This window comes from Lissotriton vulgaris, chromosome 4_1 (assembly GCF_964263255.1).
Source record: "Lissotriton vulgaris chromosome 4_1, aLisVul1.2, whole genome shotgun sequence".
NCBI classification, from domain to species: Eukaryota; Metazoa; Chordata; class Amphibia; order Caudata; family Salamandridae; genus Lissotriton; species Lissotriton vulgaris.
In genome coordinates, this window is record NC_141691.1 from 2,143,421,689 (window position 1) to 2,143,442,680 (window position 20,992).

At 43.3% G+C, this 20,992-nt stretch overlaps 1 protein-coding gene across 1 annotated transcript in view; it reads left to right on the forward strand.

Annotated features, from left to right (window-relative positions):
- The window catches only part of LOC147725260 (vomeronasal type-2 receptor 26-like), a 303,578-nt gene that overhangs the window by 266,615 nt on the left and 15,971 nt on the right, over positions 1-20,992 (forward strand). Inside the window, exon 5 of the mRNA XM_086918226.1 lies at positions 20,011-20,302. Coding sequence (XP_086774352.1) covers positions 20,011-20,302 — 292 coding nt within the window. The remainder of the gene's footprint in view (positions 1-20,010; positions 20,303-20,992) is intronic.

Genomic DNA, 20,992 nt, shown 5'->3' on the forward strand with positions numbered 1-20,992 from the left:
GCATCCGTTCACAGAACAGCATCTGACTAGAAGAAAGGCTAACTTTACTATAGGATAACAAAATATACACACTGGTTCACTAAGAACTGGGGCATCTTTATTGATCAATATTATAAACAATATAATACTATACTATAACATATAGCCTGAAAAGGAAAAGGAAAGGTTAGAATGTGTGTGCACGCTAATAAGAAAGGGTCGACGTCACCTTATTAATATGAAGTCTGGACTCAGCGGTCATCTGCTTTCCCTTCTCGTATGTGCCTTGGCTCGTCTTAGGGTCACACCTCTGCAGTCACGGATACACGTCTGCACCGCTATGCTCTGTCTCCTCCGCTTCCCTCCAAGTCACTGGAACCTTCCTCTTATCAGCTGCTTTCTCTCTGGCTGTTCTGCACTACTCCTCTCTCCTCTCAATCATGGACTGTCTTCACTTCCCAGCTTTGATATTATAACTCAGTTTCCACCACTCTGGTATTCGTTCTCTCAACTAACTACTTCACTCTGTATGCTCTGATCTTAATGTCAAAGCTCGCCAGCTGCTCCAACTAAAATAACTTCAATCTTTCTAAGAGAGTATCAGCTTCTCGGTCTTTCTCGGACTTCAAAATGGCGACTGTCTGCCTTGGAATAAATTATTGCATTGATGCTAACGACTAGCTGCCGCCAAAAGACTGACTAACTCACTGCCTCATGCTTTCGCTAATATGGAAGCTTGTCCCTTCATGGAAAGTTACGGCCAGTAACCTGCCGCCCACCAAATTCTTGTACCTCCCCGTACCAAGGACACGTTCTCAGTCGACTGATCTGATGTTATGTCTTCGACACGGAGAAAAATACAGTCTTTCGATAAGGGCCAGCCTGAGCCGGTTCTCTCCAAGCGAACAACAACTCGTAACTAAAACATTACATTTGACCTAGAAGCATCTCAAGCTGCCGGGGCAGAAAAAAAGATGGAGTCTCTCCCGTCTGAGGCCTACAAGGACCGAAGTAAGCCTAACTCCATCGGAAATATACTAGCACTCTTATAAAAGGATGGATTACTACTCTTACTAAGGAATCTATCCCTTAACATAGATTTAAAAAACCCTAAACTAAAGGGAAGGGTATGAAATTGTATCAAACGCCTTGTAAATAGGCCCTATCTAAGGCTCTAGTCCTCCTATTAGAATGATAGCAGACTAAAGTCATCTCCAATCACCTTCACTCAAGAAAGGGGCAAAAAAGTCGGTTAGAACACTTCACTCTTGACTTTAGGCTACTAATCATTCGCTAAATGGAACTAACATCCAGAGAGGAATAATATGAAACAAAACTAACTGATCTATTTCTTGTACCATATCTACAGGTCTGGAGTAAAAAAGGAATCCACTGAATAAAACAGCAAATAGCAACTAAAATGCAAATAGTAATCATGATACCCCCTAATATCTGTTGTAAAGAATGTAAGTCAGGCAACCAATTGAAGAGCCAGTCAAACCAGCCCTGGTCAATATGTTTTCTAACTTCTTTGGTCAAGTCATGAAGTTTTTCAATATGAGCCTGAATGGATCTGGTATGATCTGATAGATTGAAACAGCAAAGGCCCTCAAAGTCAGAACAGTCATGTCCATATTTGAGCAAAAGATAGTCAATGGCAGCCCGGTTTTGCAAAATAGCTCTGTGTTCACCCTGGGCGTCTAGTAACATGTCAGATAAAATTGTAGAAGTATGATTGATAGATTTAACCATCCAACAGGCCATCTTCCCAATGGACTTTGCGTTATAGACTGCTAAGGCAGGGACACATATGATTGAAAAAGCTAAGCTAAGATATTCAGATTCAGAAAATAAATGTAGTGTAGAGTCACAATCGTCATGTAACATTGCATCATCACGATCAACACGGGAATGCATATTAGGATGTGAAGAGAACATCAATAAGCTCAGTCTAGTGATGGCACAGGGTCCTCCAGAAATGTTTGCGGGAATGTAGGGCCAAGACGTATTACCACAAGAGAAAAGTCATCCAGAAGGTAAAAGCATTGTACGATAATGACCAGGGGTAACTATTAAACTATTGCAGGTCATATTATTTTTAACAGAAATACATGATTTCGGGGATCTTCGTGAACACAAAGTTCGTTCATGAGCTGAAAAAGAAGTGGCACCTTTCAATTTTAAACGCACACATTCAGTAATTGCATTGGGATCGCAGGTAAGGAAAAAGCATAAATCACCTTGTGTGATATTATCCGTATTTATTTGGGAATGAATCGGGGGTGTTGGATCTGAAAGCACAGTACATAAAGGACAGTATTCGTGCGTGGCAAAGTCTCCAAGAATAACATTAGGATGGGCACTTGATATATTAAAGATATGGGCTAAAGTCTCCAGCGAAGCAGGGACAGCAACCAAACAGGTCGCTAGTATATCAGTCACCGAACGCATCAGTTTTAAACAGAAATGTGGAGAGTTAGTGACCCTTTGGGCCAAGGTAGTCCAAAAGTTAGATGATGAATCCCACGCAGCAAAGGAACGCAGTACTCGGGTTATCGGATCAACCAAAGTCTGTGGGTTCCCTCCTTTCCCGACGTAGCAGGCCAAATGGAGTCCAACGCCGGCACATCCGGCAACAGCAGTCCAGAGAGTGATCTGAAAGAAAGTCAAATATAGGCATTATTCATTCTCGTAAATAACATTTGTCAGCCGGGACAGCTTCCCAGCTATCTTTCCTTGGTCTCATGACAAGAATTGTATTATCATGACCGGTTGCAATAACTTCAGCTTGTTCAGGGGGATTTTTAGGCGATTGCACCCACACTCTCGCTCCTGGATTATACGTGGAGCCAAAACCTTTTTGTCCTTGTACATTTAGCAAAGTTGGGGCAGTGCCTTTCTGAATCTCACCACTGAAAACAGGCATGATTAGCAACTGAGCAATTCGGTCAGTTTTATGAATCGGTAAATCAACCTCACTGCTATTCAGCAGGAGCACCTTAATCTCTCCCTGATAATCACTGTCAATGACTCCTCTGAGTACTTGAATGCCTTTTAAGGCCAGGCCCGATCTAGGGGCAATCAGTCCAAAATTTCCAGTTGGTATACAGACACCAACACCAGTTTCAATGATAACTCGATCTCTGCTTTTTATGGTAATGTCACTCATAGCATGCAGGTCTAAACCTGCGGAACCTGGGGTTGCTCTGCATGGAGCTAATGCTCCAGGGGAAATTCCCCAATACATTACAGTATTGCCAATTGTGTTTGGCTTTGCATCAATAGCTGGAGGAAATAAACGCATTAATGGAGATTCAGCATTCAACAAGGGACGATTATTCATAATCAACAGTGCCTGAAACAAATAATCTCTCCAATTCTTATATATACTGTCAGTTAATTTACGCAGTTGCTCTTTTAGCAAACCATTCATTCTCTCAATAAGGCCTGATGGCTGTGGATAATATGGTATATGAAACACCCATTCAATGTTATTTTCCACACAAAGTTCCTGCACCAATCTTCCCTTGAAATGGGATGCATTATCAAATTGAATTTGAAATGGAACACCATAATAGAGCATAATCAATTCCAATGTTTTAATGGTATTCACTTGGGTAGCTCGATTACAGGGAAAGGCCACTAAAAGGCCACTGTACGTATTAACAATGGTGCAAATATATTGGCAATTTTTACTCATAGGGAGTGGACCAATATAATCCATCTGCCAAATTTGAGCAGGTAATTTTCTTCGGTGTAAATGTCCTTTAACAATTTGGGGTACTTTTCACTGTCTAGAATGTTGACAGATAGGACAATGCAATGTGCTATCTTTAATCAAATTTAAAGCAATATAAATTCCTCGATCAGCAGCCCACCTGCTAGTGGCTCTCTCTCCAAAATGTCCTGCTTTCTGGTGGGCCCATTTTGCGAATCCCGCCAAATCAGAATCTTGCATGTCCACCACTGCCTCAGCAATTTTAGATTTCTCATCTGCAATGTTATGAAAGAATTTGTCAAGGGAGTCTATTGGTGTATGAGCATCCACATGAAAGATTGTAACAGTACTTTGTGGGAGCATTTCCCAAATTTCTTGCCATAATTCTTTACCCCAAAGTTCTTTAGAATGCAATTCCCAATTATGAGAATGCCAGGTTGGTAACCAAACCACCAGTCCATTAGCAGTGGACCAGGAATCAGTAAAAAGATGACATGTACCGGGTAACTCTTGTTTTAAAACTTGGTAAACAGCATATAATTCAGCAAATTGACTACTCTTTCCTTCACCAGTTGTGCTCAGCAATTTTTGTGTGATGGGATTATAGGACACTGCCTTCCAATGCCTTTTCTCTCCTATGTACCTCGCTGAACCATCCGTAAACCACACATGGTTTCTGTCCTCTGCGGACAGATCATCAAATGGCTTACCCCATTTAACAGGGGATTCCTGTACTACAGGTACGGAGCAATCACTCCCAGTCTCAAGCGATGGCGCCTGCGCCACTTGCTCATGTAATGATGCCACACCTTTCGGTCCCACACGTGCCCTGTCTTGTATGTACCATTTCCACTTAATCACGCTCACCTCTTGAGCATGTCCAATTCTATGAGTTTTCGGCGAACTCAAAACCCACTGCATTATAGGAATCTCAGGTCTCAAAATTACATCATGCCCCAACGTCAATTGCTCGGTATCCACCAGAGCCCAATAACATGCAAGTAATTGTTTCTCAAAAGGCGTATAACGCTCACCAGCATCAGGTAACTTTTTAGTCCAAAAACCTAATGGTACTTTATTTCTGCCTTGTTTTTGCCACAAGCTCCAATTTGCATAAAGACCTTGCACGGACACATTCAAATCCACATCACCGTCACGCACAGGCCACAAATCCAAAGCATACTGAATCGCTTCTTTTGCCAAATCAAACGCATCCTGCTGCAGTTTACTCCATTCAAACACATTCTGTTTTACGAATAACTTTGTATAAAGGGGCCAATTTCTGACTCAAATGTGGGATGTGTTGACGCCAAAAGCCAAATAAGCCAATAAAGCTTTGAGCTTCTTTTCGGTTTCTTGGAACTGCAAAATCAAGAATCTTCTGTTTTACTTGTGGAATCTCCTCTCTATGACCTTCATGCCAATTAATGCCTAAAAATTTCACACTTTGTGATGGACCTTGCAATTTGTCGGGATTGATTTCCCAACCTTTCTCGCGTAAATGATTATTAACTTGATCTAACTGGGTTTGAACTTGATCTTGTGTCTCACCTTGAATCAAAATATCATCAATTTAATGACACATCTGAATTTGTGGATTTACGGGTATCTCAGACAAATGTTCCGCCTCCAGCCGGTGACAAATCGTAGGACTATATACATAGCCTTGGGGAAGACTTCTAAACGTCATTTGACGTCCATTCCATGTAAAACTGAATTGTTCCTGATACTCAAGGGCAATTGGGATTGAAAAGAAAGCATTGGCAATATCAATAGACGCATACCATGTTTCTGGATGCTTTTGAATTATCTCAATTAAAGTAATTATGTCTGGTACTGCAACAGTCAAAGGGGGTGTATGTTTATTCAATTTGCGGTAATCAACAGTCATACGCCAAGAATTATCACTCTTACGTACGGTCCAAACGGGATTATTCCAAGCAGAAGTAACCGGAGTTATAACTCCTGCATCCACCAAGTCTTGAATTGTAGCTAACGACTAGCTGCCACCTACAGACTGACTAACTCACTGCCTCATGCTTTCGCTAATATTAAAGCTTGTCCCTTCATGGAAAGTTACGGCCAGTAACATGCCGCCCACCAAATTCTTGTACCTCCCCGTACCAAGGACACGTTCTCAGTCGGCCGATCTGATGTTATGTCTTCGACACGGAGAAAAATACAGTCTTTCTATAAGGGCCGGCCTGAGCCGGTTCTCTCCAAGCAAGCAACACCTCGTAACTAAAACATTACATTTGACCTAGAAGCATCTCAAGCTGCCGGGGCAGAAAGAAAGATGGAGTCTCTCCCGTCTGAGGCCTACAATGCCCGAAGTAAGCCTAACTCCATCGGAAATATACTAGCACTCTTATAAAAGGACGGATTACTACTCTTACTAAGGAATCTATCCCTTAACATAGATTTATAAACCCTAAACTAAAGGGAAGGGTATGAAATTGTATCAAACGCCTTGTAAATAGGCCCTATCTAAGGCTCTAGTCCTCCTATTAGAATGATAGCAGACTAAAGTCATCTCCAATCATCTTCACTCAAGAAAGGGGCAAAAAAGTTGGTTAGAACAATAGTGGAGCTTGGTTTGGCAGAGTCCTTACTCAAAGGAAATGTCCTATTGAATCCCAGTTCGGGCTCAACACTCGTTCCTCTCCTCAGTTGTAAAAGTTTATTTCATTTATATCCTTATAGACACTGGAGAGGGCAGAGGGTACGCTTTAGTTTCCTTGATTATAATTTTCAATATACTTTGTACTATACTTGGGTTTGTGGGGGGTTTACTTCTTACCCCTTATAATCTATTTGGTCATTTTATTTAGTGTTCTCATAAGATCACGCTGCTTCTCTCAACGGTTCGTATTATTGGTGTATGTTTTAACACCGGATTCTGGATAATAGACAAAGTTGTAGGTTTTAATATAGAATTTCGCTATTCTTTTCGATTTTTTCTTACTAACTTTGGCTACACATTTTCTTACCCGTGATCCCTGTGTCGGTTGTATTTACCATGGTGTCGCCTTGGGTATATGTTTTCAGATTAGGTCACCAAGGTTCCTTTGAACTAGTTATGTTCTGGGCAGAAGGAATAACATGCGCTATTTTATGACGAGTTAATTGAGGCGAATTACTAAGATATGTTCTTTTGAATTTCGCTACATTGCCCTATATTTCAACGTCTGTCCAAAAATCGAAAAGAATAGCGAGATTCTATATTAAAACCTACAACTTTGTCTTTTATCCAGAATCCGGTGTTAAAACATACACCAATAATACAAACTGTTGAGGGAAGCAGCGTGATCTTATGAGAACTCTAAATAAAACGACCAAATAGGTTATAAGAGGTAAGAAGTAAACCCCCACAAACCCAAGTATAGTACAAAGTATATTGAAAACTATAATCAAGGAAACTAAAGCGTACCCTCTGCCCTCTCCAGTGTCTATAAGGATATAAATGAAATAAACTTTTACAACTGAGGAGAGGAACAAGTGTTGAGCCTGAACTGGGATTCAATAGGACATTTCCTTTGATTAAGGACTCTGTCAAACCAAGCTCCACTACAGAGGTCAGTAGAGGTCCCTTATATATTGGTTATTCACATTTAAAGAAGCCCCATATCCATAGGACTATGTTATTGAGTTGTTATCTAGCATAGCAAGAGTATGCATGTATTAGTGACCCAAACATGTAGACAGCGATAGTACGAAACTGTTGTGTGCCATCATTTATTGTGAGACTATGTAAATCACACTTCGTAGACAGGTTTCCTATATGCCAATAATTTCTATGCCAACAAATAAAATGTAATGGTATTAGGTTGCTAATATGCAGAACAATAATATGTCTCTATTTATCCTTACTGAACCGCCAAATGTTTAAGGTGCAACAAAAACTGTTGATATGTGTATATTTATTACATAGTAAACAGATGATGTAAATGGACTTTCAGCTAGGCTGATGCACAAAAGATAGAATACTAAAGCGGTGTGCAAATTTAAAATCTATGAAAGTGGTTAGGAAATACAAAAAAATGCACTGACTGATATATATTCTTTTAACATCTAGATAGATTCCACCAAAAGTGGTGATGATGACCCCAATCATTTTTGTCCTGAGGAAGGTGTGACCACATCCAAGGCTAAAACACCGAAACGAGTCGATGCACTTTGCACGTAGAATCCAAGTAAAGCCGAGTTGTTTCCAAAAATACGCCAATCGTGGACATTGGAATACTCATACATATGAGAATAAGGCAATTGGATCTGATTATTTGGGACTTATATCTATTGTTCCACTGAAAAGAGGGTTTCTGTTTGTTGTCTAATCAAGTAATGTGATTTTATTTTGTGAAATCTGTTGTTTATGTACATTGTAATAGATTTTTTTATATTGATGAATGTCTAATGAACTTTTATTATATTGAGAAAGGTGTATATTCTTTGTTTTTCAGAAAAAGACTGTTTTTTCTGAAATTTTAATCTGTTTTTGGGTTCCTTATGTTAAGGATAATACCCTGTCAAACAAGGAAAAATATTTTTTTATTAAAGAACGTATAAACGTTACATTCTAGTTGTTGGCAAAAAATTATTTTTGTATAATATGTTTGTGTCATATTAAAGTGTCATTTAGAATATCTAACTATTCTGCATATAGTTAGTCCAGAGAAATTCCCTTTGACTTTGACTGTAGGTAGTACCCTGTTCCCTGGAACAAGTGGGGTGTTCTCTCTTTTGTTAACTCTAGTGCCGTCGGCCACCAGGAATCATCCTAGGCTGAAGGGTTGGAGCCAAGGATGAACACTTCCGTCTTGTCCGAGTTCAGCTTCAGACGGGTGACTTTCATCCAGTCTGTAGATTTTCTATACCTGTGAGTTTGGATCAGCAGCTACGCCATGTCTCTCTATTAGTTTGGATTAGCAGCTCATCTCTCCCTAAGAGTTTGTATCAGCAGCTCCTCTAATCCCTAAAAAACTTCAGATCAGCAGCTCCCCTTCTCTCCCTGGGAGTTTGGATCAGCAGCTGCTCTCTCCCTAGGGGATGGATCAGCTGCTCCTCTCTCCCTGTGAGTTTGGATAACCAGATCCTATCTCCCTAAGAGTTTGAATTTACAGCTTGTCTCTCCATAAGATTTTGTTCAGCAGCTACTCGCTCCCTAGGAGTTTGGATCTGGAGCTCTTCTCTCCATGGGAGTATGAATCAGCAGCTCCTTTCCCTAGGAGTTTGGATCAGTAGCTTGTCTCTCCGTGGGAGTTTGGATCGGAGGTTCCTCTATCCCTAGGAGTTTGGATCAACAATTCCTCTCTTGGTTGGAGTTTGGACCAGTTGCTCCTCTCCCTTTGAGTGTGGATCATCAGCTCCTCTCTCCCAGAGAGTTTGTATCAGCTTCTCCTCTCTCCATGTGAGTTCGTATCAGAAGCTCCTCTCTCCCTAGGAGTTTGAATCAAGAGCTGCTCTCCCTAGGAGTTTGGAAGAGCAACTCCTCTCTCCCTAGAATGTTGGACCTGCAGCTCTTCTCTCTGTAGCAATTAGATCAGCAGCTTCTCTCCCCCTAGGAATGGATGAGTAGCACATCTTCCTTGGAGTTTGGTTCAGCATCTCATCTCTGCCTAGGAGTTTGGATTAGCAGCTCCTTTCTGGAAGGCATTTGGATTAGCTGCTCCTATCTCCCTAAGAGTTTGAATCAGCAGCTACTCCCTTTCTATCTATTAGTATGGATCAGCAGATCCTCTCTCCCTAAGAGTTTGGATCAGCTTCTCCTCTCTCCCTGGGAGTTTGGATTAGCAGCTCCTCTCCCTTTGAGTTTGGTTCAGCAGCTTTTCTCTCCTTGGGAATTTGGATCAGAGGTTCCTCTCTCCCTAGGAGTTTGGATCAACAGTTTCTCTCTTGGTTGGAGTTTGGATCAGTTGCTCCTCTCCCTTTGAGTTTGGATAAGCAGCTCCTCTCTCCCAGGGAGTTTGGATCAGCTGTTCATCTCTCCATTTGAGTTCATATGAGAAGCTCCCATCTCCCTAGGAGTTTAAATCAAGAGCTGTTCTCCCTAGGAGATTTTAACAGCAACTCCTCTCTCCCTGGGAGCTTGGTTCAGCATCTCCTCTCTACCTAGGAGTTTGGATCAGCAGTTCCTCTTTGGAAGGAATTTGGATTGCTGCTTCTGTCTCCCTAACGGTTTGGATCTGCAGCTACTACCTTGCTATCTATTAGTTTGGATCAGTAGCTCCACTCTCCCTAGGAGTTTTTATAAACAGCTCTACTCACCCTCCAGTTGTTTGGAACAGCAGCACCTCTCTGTGGGAGTTTGGAACAGCAGCACCTCTCTCACAGGGACTTTGGATCAGGATCTGCTCTCTCCCTAGGAGTTTGGATAAGCAGCTCCTCTCTCCCTGGGAGTTTTAAACAGTAGCTCCACTCTCACTAAGAGCTTGGATCAGCAGCTCGTCTATCTCTCCGGGAGACTTGATCATCAGCTCCTCTCTCCCTTGGAGTTTGAATAACCAACTCCTCTCTCCATAAGATGTTCATCAGCAACTCCTATCTCCCTAAGAGTTTGGATTTGTAGCTCTTCTCTCCATGTGAGATTGGATTAGCAGGTCCTCTCCGTAGGAGTTTAGATCAGCAGCTCCTCTCTCCCTGGGAGTTTGGATAGCCAGATCCTTTCTCCCTAAGAGTTTGGATTTGCAGCTCTTCTCTATGTAATATTTTGATCAGCATTTACTCTCTCTCTAGGAGTTTGGATCAACAGCTCTACTATCCTTTGGAGTCTGGATTAGCAGCTCCTTCCCTTAGGAGTTTGGATCAGCAGATTTTCTCTCCCTTGGAGTTTGGATCGGAGGTTCCTCTCTCTCTTGGAGTTTGTATCAACAGCTCCTCTCTTGGTTGGAGTTTGGATCAGTTGCTACTCTCCTTTTGAGTTTGGATCAGCAGCTCCCCTCTCCCTAGGAGTTTGTAACAGGACCTCCCCTCTCCCTTAGAATCTCCTCTCTCCCTGGGAGTTTGGATCAGCAGCTCCTCTCTTCCCAGGTGACAGGATAAGAAGCTTCTCTCTCCCTGGGAGTTTGATTAACCAGCCCCTCCCTCCATAAGATTTTGATCAGCAGCTACTCTCTCCCTAGGAGTTTGGATCTGGAGTTCTTCTCTCCATGAGAGAGTGAATCAGCAACTCCTCTGCCTAGCAGTTTGGATCAGTAGCTTGTCTCTTCCTGGGAGTTTGGATCAGAGGTTCCTCTCTAATTAGGAGTTCGGATCAAGAGTTCCTCTCTTGGTTGGAGTTTCGATCAGTTGCTCCTCTCTCTAGGGGTTTCGATCAGCAGCTTTTCTCTCCCTCTGAGTTTGGATCAACAGTTGCTCTCTTGGTCGGACTTCGGATCAGTTGCTCCTCTCTCCAGGAGTTTTGATCAGCAGCTCCTGTCACCCTGGGACTTTAGATCAGTAGCTCCTCTCTGCCTAAGAGTTTGGATCAGCAGCTACTCCCTTTCTCTCTATTAGTTTGGATCAGCAGGTCCTCTCTCCCCAGGAGTTTAGATCAGCAGCTCCTTTCTCCCTCAAGGAGTTTGAATAAGCAGCCCCTCTCTGTGGGAGGTTGGAATAGCAGTATCTCTCTCCCTAGGAGTTTGGATCAGCCACTCCTCTCTCCCTAAGAGTTTGGATCATCAGCTCCTCTCTCCCTGGGAGTTTGAAAAATTAGCTCCACTCTCCCTAGGAGCTTGTATCAGTGACTCCCAGGGAGTATGAATAACCAGCTTCTCTGTCCCTTAGAGTTTGGATCAGCAGCTCCTCTCTCCCTAGGAGTTTGGATCATCAACTCCTCTCTCCCTGGGAGTTTGAAACAGTCACCCCTCTCTCCCTGGGAGCTTGGATCAGCAGCTCCTCTCTCCCTAGGAGTTTGGATCATCAACTCCTCTCTCCCTGGGAGTTTGAATCAGCAGCTCCTATCTCCCTGGGAGTTTGGATCATCAGCTCCTCTCTCCCTGGGAGTTTGAAACAGTCGCTCCTCTATCCCTGGGAGCTTGGATCAGCAGCTCCTCTCTCCCTAGGAGTTTGGATCATCAGCTCCTCTCTCCCTGGGAGTTTGAAACAGTCGCTCCTCTATCCCTGGGAGCTTGGATCAGCAGCTCCTCTCTCCCTAGGAGTTTGGATCATCAGCTCCTCTCTCCCTGGGAGTTTGAAACAGTCGCTCCTCTATCCCTGGGAGCTTGGATCAGCAGCTCCTATCTCCCTGGGAGTTTGGATCATCAGCTCCTCTCTCCCTGGGAGTTTGAAACAGTCGCTCCTCTATCCCTGGGAGCTTGGATCAGCAGCTCCTCTCTCCCTAGGAGTTTGGATCATCAGCTCCTCTCTCCCTGGGAGTTTGAAACAGTCGCTCCTCTATCCCTGGGAGCTTGGATCAGCAGCTCCTCTCTCCCTGGGAGTTTGGATCAGCAGCTCCTCTCTCGTTGGGTGTCTTTGAATGTTCCAAATGTCACTTTCTGACCCTGGGTATCTTTGAACGTACCAAATGCCACTTCCTGTCCCTGGGTGTCTTGGTATGCTCCAAATGTCACTTTTGTTCCCTGCTTAGCTTGGAATATACCAAATGCCACTTTCTGCCACTGAGTGTCTTGGAATGTTCAAATGTCACTTTCTGCCACTAGGTGTCTTGGAATGCTGACAGTGAGGCTTTGGGATGGTGTCATTGGGGGTTGATGTTGGAGGCTGAGAGGGAATATTAAAGATTTATTTTTCTGGTTGGAGCATTGTATACTTCCCTCTAGTCGCAAAAATTAGGGAATGAGGTCTGGCTGTTACTCGAGCTAAAGCCTCATCCAGAATTACCGGCCAGAAAAATGGGATATGGTTCTCTCACACCCAGAAAAGCCTGGTGTGAAAAAATTCACCCACTCTCATTCATGCTCAGTTTAGTTCCATGCAGCAATTTTGCTCAGAGTGACAGTGAATCGCATCCAAAGACTGCAACCATAAATATGGACTGAGGGTCTCATTATGATGCCGGTCGGACACCATGGCAGAACAAGGACCGCCTGACTAGGAGTCAAAGGCCTCGACATAGCGATTAGGATGCAACCGCTTTGAAGGCGGTTTCAATGTGTATAATTTGTATTGTTGCATGTGCGGCAGGCTGCAGCATATGCAGCAGTACAAAATAAACACATCTGCATAAAGAACATGGCGGCTGCAGGCTAGTGCGGCGCGTGCGTTAGACACCGTTTCTCCGAGCACCGCTGTGCCGCTGCCTCCTTGGAGCACGAAATGGTACTTTGAGTGCGTGTGAACGCATTTCTATTACCCTACTGTTGTGTACGGTGGAGACGGCTCTGTCCGTCCGTTCTGCTTCTGTTTCGGTCGTTTCGGCTGTTTCTGTGTAAGCCGAGCCCTTCAGGTCAGGTCTCGTCGATGTGCTGGAGCGAGGACGCTGTCTTTTGACCCCTCCCCCTCAGCCCGTTGCCTCCGTGGAGCCGGTGGCAGAGAGCAGCCGTGGAGCTCTGCCGAGGTCGCTCGGCTCGAGGGCTGCTCAGAGGTAGGCTGGGCTGTGGTGGGGGAGCGGGGCAGCAGTCGCAGCAGCAGATTTCCTCGGGGGAGGATTGTGGCTTGGGAGCTGGAGAGAGAGGTTTTGGTAGACTTGAATTGGAGAGTAAAGCTGGTGGTGCTCCGGCCGCGATAGTGGATCCCATAGGGGAGTTTGAGGGGGTTGGTGAGAACACGGAGACATTTAAAATCAAAGAAAAAAAAACCTCTATTAGGAAAACAAATTCCAAGAGCGCGAGTGAGAAGCGGGGAAAGAACCATAAGTCAGGAAGAAAACTACAAATCCCAGAATCCCCCATTACAGAGGAAGCAGAATCAGCAGAGCCTTCTACTTCAGCTACTTCAGCTATAGAAAGAGCCAGGCTCAACCAAAGGGCTACAGCTAAGGGCAAAAAAAGGTAAAAAAAAATAGCAAAGGTGGTCTCAAATCCTAAGCTTGACTAGTGCCACTGGGAAGATCACCCCCTCTCTGCGCTCATATTTCAAAGTTTTACCTCAAGTATTGGACCTGCTACCTGCCAAAAACCCAGACAAGGGTACTAAATCACCTACACCTCTCCTGAATACACCCACATTTTCGGATATTCTCATCAGTAATAGCGAGATTAAAACTTCCGCACTGGCCTCGGATATGGCAGAGTCATCGTCTCTCCCTGCAATGAGTGTTGAAGATAATGTTGGGTGCGCGTGCAAGACCCGACAGGTCAAGAAAAATCATTCAATCTAGAGGAGGGAGCTGAGGATGAAGGAGACAAAAGTGAGAGGCCCACCCATACTGAGAGCGCACTAGAATCCCTTGCAGCCTCAATAGCCTTGATGAGAGAAGAAATTAGAAATTATTTCTTGATTTCTAAGTCGAACCAGAATGACATTCGGACATCCTGTGAGGTGTTGGAGAGGAAAGTGGATGGGTTGAGTGAAAGGACAGAAATACTGGAGGGTTCCGTAGGGGTGATGAAGGCAAGCCTGGAAGTAGCCGAGTTAAAAATTCAAAATTTACGGAGGGAAGGTGATGCCATGAAAGAGAGAGTGGAATCATTGGAAAACTACTCACGACGGAACAACCTGCGACTCCTAAAGATACCTGAGGGGAAGGAAGGTGGGGACCTTTGTAATTAAAATATTGAAAGATTCCCTTAATTTTGAGGAGTTGGTCGAAGAGCTAGACAAAGATATACAACTAATTCACCGCGACCGCTTTCGGCTGAATCCTGGCAGAACAAAGCCTAGGAAGATCTTGATTAATTTCCTAACGTATTCTTTAAAATAAAAAAATCTAAATCTCTCAGTAAAATTAAAATGGTTAAAGGGTCCTGATTTTTCTTTCGAAATACGCTCTGACCTTTCCAAACCTACGTTGGACAGACAGTGGGAACTGGGTCAGAGGATGGACAAGTTTAGGGCTGCCGGTGCAACTGTTCAGATGAGGTTCCCCGCATTTTTGCGGGTTTTGTACAATAACAAAATACGTCAGATACCCTTAGGAGGCCGATGAATTATTGGAATCCATCAGTAATCACTCTCAGGGTAGAGTTTAACTTTTAGAGTAATTGAAAAAGGTTGAGTTCTTTTGCACATATTCTCCACCTACAGTCATGATATATATTAGTGGATAGTGTATTGTACCATTGTTTCTCTCTTTACATGTTATCCAAAGTCCCGACCTGTAATGTGGTATGCAATATGATTTGAGCACGCTAGGGCAGAATACAGATGCTGAGTAGGTGTAAAGGGAGAAAAAGTGATAAAAAACACAAAACAGAAAAAAGAAATAGCAAGGTTAATTAAAAGGGAAAATGATAAAAATAAAAAAATAAAAAATAAAACTCTCTGCTCCAGGAAGGGGGGGGGTTCGAGGGGCACTTAGCGGTGCAGGAGGAGATGGCGTTGTAAGACGCAAATCCGGCCTTACATCTGGTCGGAGTAAGTATGGGAGGGTTCTTCAAGGGTGGGGTGGAGGGTGTGGGGGGGAGGGGGAAAGAATAAAAAGCTCAAAAAATCCTCAGGAGTCAGGCCTTCTAAGACATGTTTTGTGCCCAAGTAGGGAATACTGCCATCTTCGGGAAAATAAAATAACTTTGATGTGGAAGGGAATGAAAATAAAGATAGACATCAGAAGATGACATCTGCCCAATTCTTATCATGGAATGTCAATGGTCTGCGCGTGCGGAGTAGAAGAGAGCGTATTTTACAATTCTTAAGAGATTCCCCAGCACAGATCATTGTCATCCAGGAATCACATCTCTTAAAAGCTGAGGCCAATATAATTCTAAAAAAGCAGAGCTGGATAGACAAATTTATCAGTACTGATCATAATGCCAACATAAGAGGTATACTCCTTCTATGCAAAAAATCAGCTACGGTTCAGATCCTAGAATATAAGGAAGATCAGAGCGGAAGATGGCTCTTGGTGAATATGTCCTTTGACGGTTGGGTATGTAACCTAGTCGGATATTAAAGTCCAAATACTGATGATCCGTCCTACTTAGAGACAATAAGGAACCATCTGACGACCTCCCAAGTTCCAATAATATGGGCTGGAGATTTTAACATTGTATTAAACCCAAAATTGGACAAATCTACTAATTCTAAAGCCCACATTCCTTCCAAATCCAGACAGTCCCTTAAAGGAATAATGGAACAGCTGGGTCTTGCAGACCTATGGAGAGAAGGCGGGTAATAAACTAGGGGTATCCTACAGGAATTTAAAATACAAACATAAGTCAAGAATTGACTTTGCGTTATTTAGTTACTGCCTTAAAAATTCCCTTTCTGGGATTAACTATATTCCCTCTCACCTATCGGACCATTCAGCTCTTTCAATTTCTCTAAAACTTAGAGCTCAAACCAAACATCCATCCTGGTCATTTGATCGCACTATCCTGTTAGAACAAGAGGAAGTTAGATCTCTGGTGAACGAAACAAGTTCGTTTCTGGATATAAATCTAAATTCAACAACACTTGACATGGTATGGGAGACTCTGAAAGCATTTCTGAGAGGATGCATAACAAACAGAGCTTCTCATCGGCACAATATATATCGAATGAAGATTAAAAATCTTGAGCAGGAATTAGAAAAGATCGAGCAGAGGCTTGGGGCATCAATTGGTTCACTTGAAGATCAAACAAAAGTATGTGAACTGAAAAATCAATTAGAGAGTATATTACAAAAAAGAGTTTCGAAGAGGTGGGAGGCGAGTAAAATCTCTCATTTTGAATTTGGAGAGGCAGCGGGCAAGATATTAGCATGGAAGGTCAAGCAGACCAAGCGAAAAATTACATCAGAGAAATCAATGTCGAAGGTGAGAGCGCAGCCAGGACTTCTAATCAGGAGAAAGGTACTGCTTTTAGGGAGTTCTTTGAGGGGTTATATAGGGAAGATACCCAAGATGATCAGTTGGCAAGGGATATATGGGTGGACCAGATCTCTCTACCGTCCCTCTCATCAATACAGAGCAAAGGGATTGAGATGGAAATACCTGAGACCGAAGTTAGGAAAGCCATTAGGCTACTTAAGCATTGAAAGGCGGCAGGTCCTGACGGGCTACCAGGTGAATTATATTGCGCCTTGGGAGATGTTATTGCCCCTATTCTAACGGCCCTCTTCAATTGATTCTTTAGGAAGGGACAAGATCCCCCAAGATCTTGGGGCGAGGCGACCATAGTATTGATCCCTAAACCAGGCAAGGACCCAACCTTATGTGGGTCCAATCACCCGATATCATTACTGAACAGCGATTATAAGATCTTTGCTTCCATTATGTCATCTAGATTGGGTTCAGTAGTACACCAGGACCAGAAGGGATTTATCAAAGGGCGCCAGTTATCTGACCTGACGTACGATTTGGTGGGGGCAATAGATATTGCTTTGACCTTTTCACTTCCTTTGGCTACACTCACTCTAGATGCGACTAAAGCCTTTGATAGGGTCAATTGGCCCTATCTAGGTGCTGTTCTGAAGAAGTTTAACTTCGGTGAGAAAGTCTGTCGAACTGTATCACTCATGTACAATGCTCCAACAGCACGGTTACTAATCAATGGTGCATTGTCTTCAATCTGTACATCGAACCATTTGCAAAAATTTTAAGGGGAAATGAACATATTCCATCATTCAGATTTGGGGAGTGGGAGAGGCGGGTTGCACTCTATGCAGACGATATTCTTATTTTAACATCTGACCGAATAGTTCGGTCGCATCTCGGGGTATGAGATAAATGCTAGTAAAACTGACATCATGGCATGGAATATCCCCAACTTACAGCTGGATGTGACCAACTCAATTCGATACCTGGGTATCCGGGTGGTTCAAGATGTCTGTAACATCGCTCAAGTCAATTTAGAGAGAGTGTACAATGAGTGTAGGAAACTGTTAAAATCGAGGTCCAATCTTCCATTAACCTTACTAGGTAGAGTGAGTCTGATAAAGATGTCTATCCTCCCCAAATTTACATTTATTTTTAACACCATTCCCATGGCCTTTGATAGTAAAACCTTGGATAAGTGTCAGAGAGAGATAAATTCCTTCACCTGGAAATGTAAATCGGTGGGAGTGGCATGGAAGAAGTTGAGGAGGAGGAGGGAAAAAGGGGGGCTGTCCTTGCCCGATTTGCAGTACTATGCATGGGCCTTTCAGTTGTCCCATTCCAGAATGCTTTTAAAATCACCATCTAATACATCTGCTGGGGCAATGTTTAAAGCCATCTTGGTTGGTGCTACACTACCAACCGATAGATTTTTGTTTAAATTTGGGGACCAAAATACTTTAAAAAAGTCAAGTTAAAAATCCTAATGTCCCAGGCAAAAGCCTCGCTACAGATAAGGAAAAGACTAGGTTTGCCGTATTTCTCAAACCATACACCTATCTGGGACTCCCCGGGTTTACCGCCATGCCTGAAAGACAGACTGGCAATACCGGTGAGAGATGGTGGAATAACAAAACGGGGAGAATTGCTCGCAGGAGAGACCCTGAGGTCTTGGGAGGAGCTACGGGAGCAGCTGGGCCCTGAGTTTTCGAGATTCAAGTTTATCCAATTAGATAGTTGGGTCAAAGCTCTGGGTAGGTCAGGGGTAACATTTGGGAAGTATAGTACCATAGAACAATTGTTGGTGGAATGACCAGGGGGGGGTAAAGAGGTGACGCAGTCGTACTGGAACTTGTTAGAGGAGATAGTTGGAGAGTTCACTCTCCCGGAGGAATTGTGGGGAGGAGAACTGGGTGCCCAAAGTATAGATTTTTGTTGAGATATTTTATCCTGCTATATAATACTGTTAAACCTGCATGGCTGAGACGTAACCACTTTTTACGATACATCGAGCTTACCTCTCCCCCTTAAATCTGTCTAAATTTATCCCTGGCAAGAAATGCAACAAGTGCAATTACATCGAGGCCTCGGATGTCCATATGTTTAAGGATTGTCCTTATATAGCCCAGTTTTGGAATGAAGTAAAAGCAACCCTAGACTCTATACTTAACACCTCTGTGTCCATCACACTACCTCTTATTGTCTTTGGATGGGATAATAGTAGAACCGATCATGCAAGGTCACTTCTGTTCTATGCAGTCTTGCTGGCTAGAAGACAGATATGTAAAGTCTGTATAGAAAATACCGCACCATCACATGCAAATTGGTTGTCTTCTATGTATGAAACATCTAAGATGGATATGACGAGATCTTGCAGTACACGTAACATGGCTTTTTGTGATCTTTTGGTTCAGTGGAAATAGTTGCCGGGTTTTATTTCTTTTTTTTTCCGCCCGGTCCTATGATTATGCCATAACACTCCAAGAACTAGCACCCCCCCTCTGTTCATGGCTGTTTCTAAAGGTTATTAACACCAAGATGGAGTCAGGACAGGCACAATCCTGTTCACCCCCTGTACCTCTTAAGGTCATCTACTGCTGACTCTTAGAAATCGTGTCGCTGGGTGGGTAACAGCAAAAATAGTGCATCTCAAAACACGACACGCATGGTGGTTGGCGGCTAACTAAGAGGAGGGCAAGGCAAATGAGGACAAAATAAATAAATAAATAAATAAAAATAAACACATCTGACATATACCTGCGCTATGTTGCAGGTACCATGCGGTACCTGCCACATGATGCAGGGATATGTAGGGGCACCATAGGTGGCCCCCAGGGCCCAAGTCAGAGGGCCAAGAAGGAAGGGAGGCACGCTACGGGCCCCAATTCCCTTTTTGCCAGCCTTTTCATGGTGGGTTCACCACCATGAAAAAGCCTGCCGAAAGGGACATTGTAATCTCTATGGCGGTGGCTGAGCAGGCACTGCCATCTTAGTAGGGATTGAAGTCCGTCTGCTGGTTGTTTCCTTGAGCCTATTGGATGTTTAGAGGTAGGTCTCTCCACCTGCCCTCCATCCGCCGATAATGCACTGGTAAGACATGCAGGGTCCGATGGTGGTGGGACCACCACCGACGGCCGGAGTGTGGGGGTACCACTGCCATCGTAATCTGGCCCTAAGTTTTTTGCATCTAGGTTTTTGGAATGGAAATTATGCATTTTTCCTGAATGTTGTTTGGTGTATGGATATAATGTTATTTCCTGCTCTGAGGATGCTGAAAGGTAGAATTCCAAGCTGTTCATCTGTTATTTATACCATGAGGTATCCAAAGCTATGACCCAAAGTGTCTACGTTTAGGAGTACCTTTCCGACAGACCCAGTTAATTTTGAAGTATTAGTAGCCAAACAATTTTGATGTGTTCTAGAATTCACCCTGAATGCTGATATCATCATTTATTTTGGCCTCAACTGTAACAAAAATTAAAGCCACACTATTTGTCCTGAATTTGACCTTCTTCTGATCCTGTTATTTGTGTTTCAGGTGAACAGTTTCCTCCAAAAGACACATTTTAAGACTGCTGCTGGGCATGTTATATTTTTTGATGACAAAGGGCAAGTACCAGCAAAGTATGACATTCTGAACTGGGTTTATAAAGGCATCTATGACACTGAAGTCTTTAAGGTTGGCCATTTAGATCTCACAGCACAACCAGGGCAGCAACTTGTCATCAACCAGAACTCCATTCGGTGGCATGTTAGAGGTGACCACAAGAATCAGGTCAGTGTAAAATCCTTCAAGTATCCAATTAGTGGCTATCAGGTGGGACCTGTTTCAACTCTTTTTAAATTTGGGATCAACTAACTTCCCAACATGTCAGAAGTGTTGTACCACCTTTAAAGTTTTAAAGTGAGCAATGTGCTGTGGAACGTACTCTGCTAAGCAGATTCTGTATAGGTGCTAAGACTCAATGAATGAGGAGATGCATGGCACACACTTTTAAGTTCTGGCTCAAAATTCATGAGAAAAAATAACAGTCAATCCCCAAAAAAGACTCCACCTACTTGAATGAATTACCGCTTCTAGGCAAATACTCTACAGACACCAGAAATGCAGTTTAAATTGATGATTGTGTTTTTATCTTAAACGCATTCACCTTTGATTCAGTCAAATGAGTGTGTCTGGGCATATTTCATTGACTTATGAGTGGCAAGAATCAAGCTCACTGTAGAACTTGGCCCTTTTTGCAGGGTCATCCCTGAACTTTTTGCCTTCCTCCTGTATTTTTTTCTGACCCGTTGTTGGCTGTTTTATCACTCTGGGCACTTTACCACTGCTGATCAGTGCTAACATGTATATGCTCTCCCTATGGTAAAATGATGTATGGATTAGTGACTCCATGATTGGCTGGTTTGGTTTACTTGTCAGACCCTAGTAAAGTGCACTGAGTGTGCCCAGGGCTTGCAAACC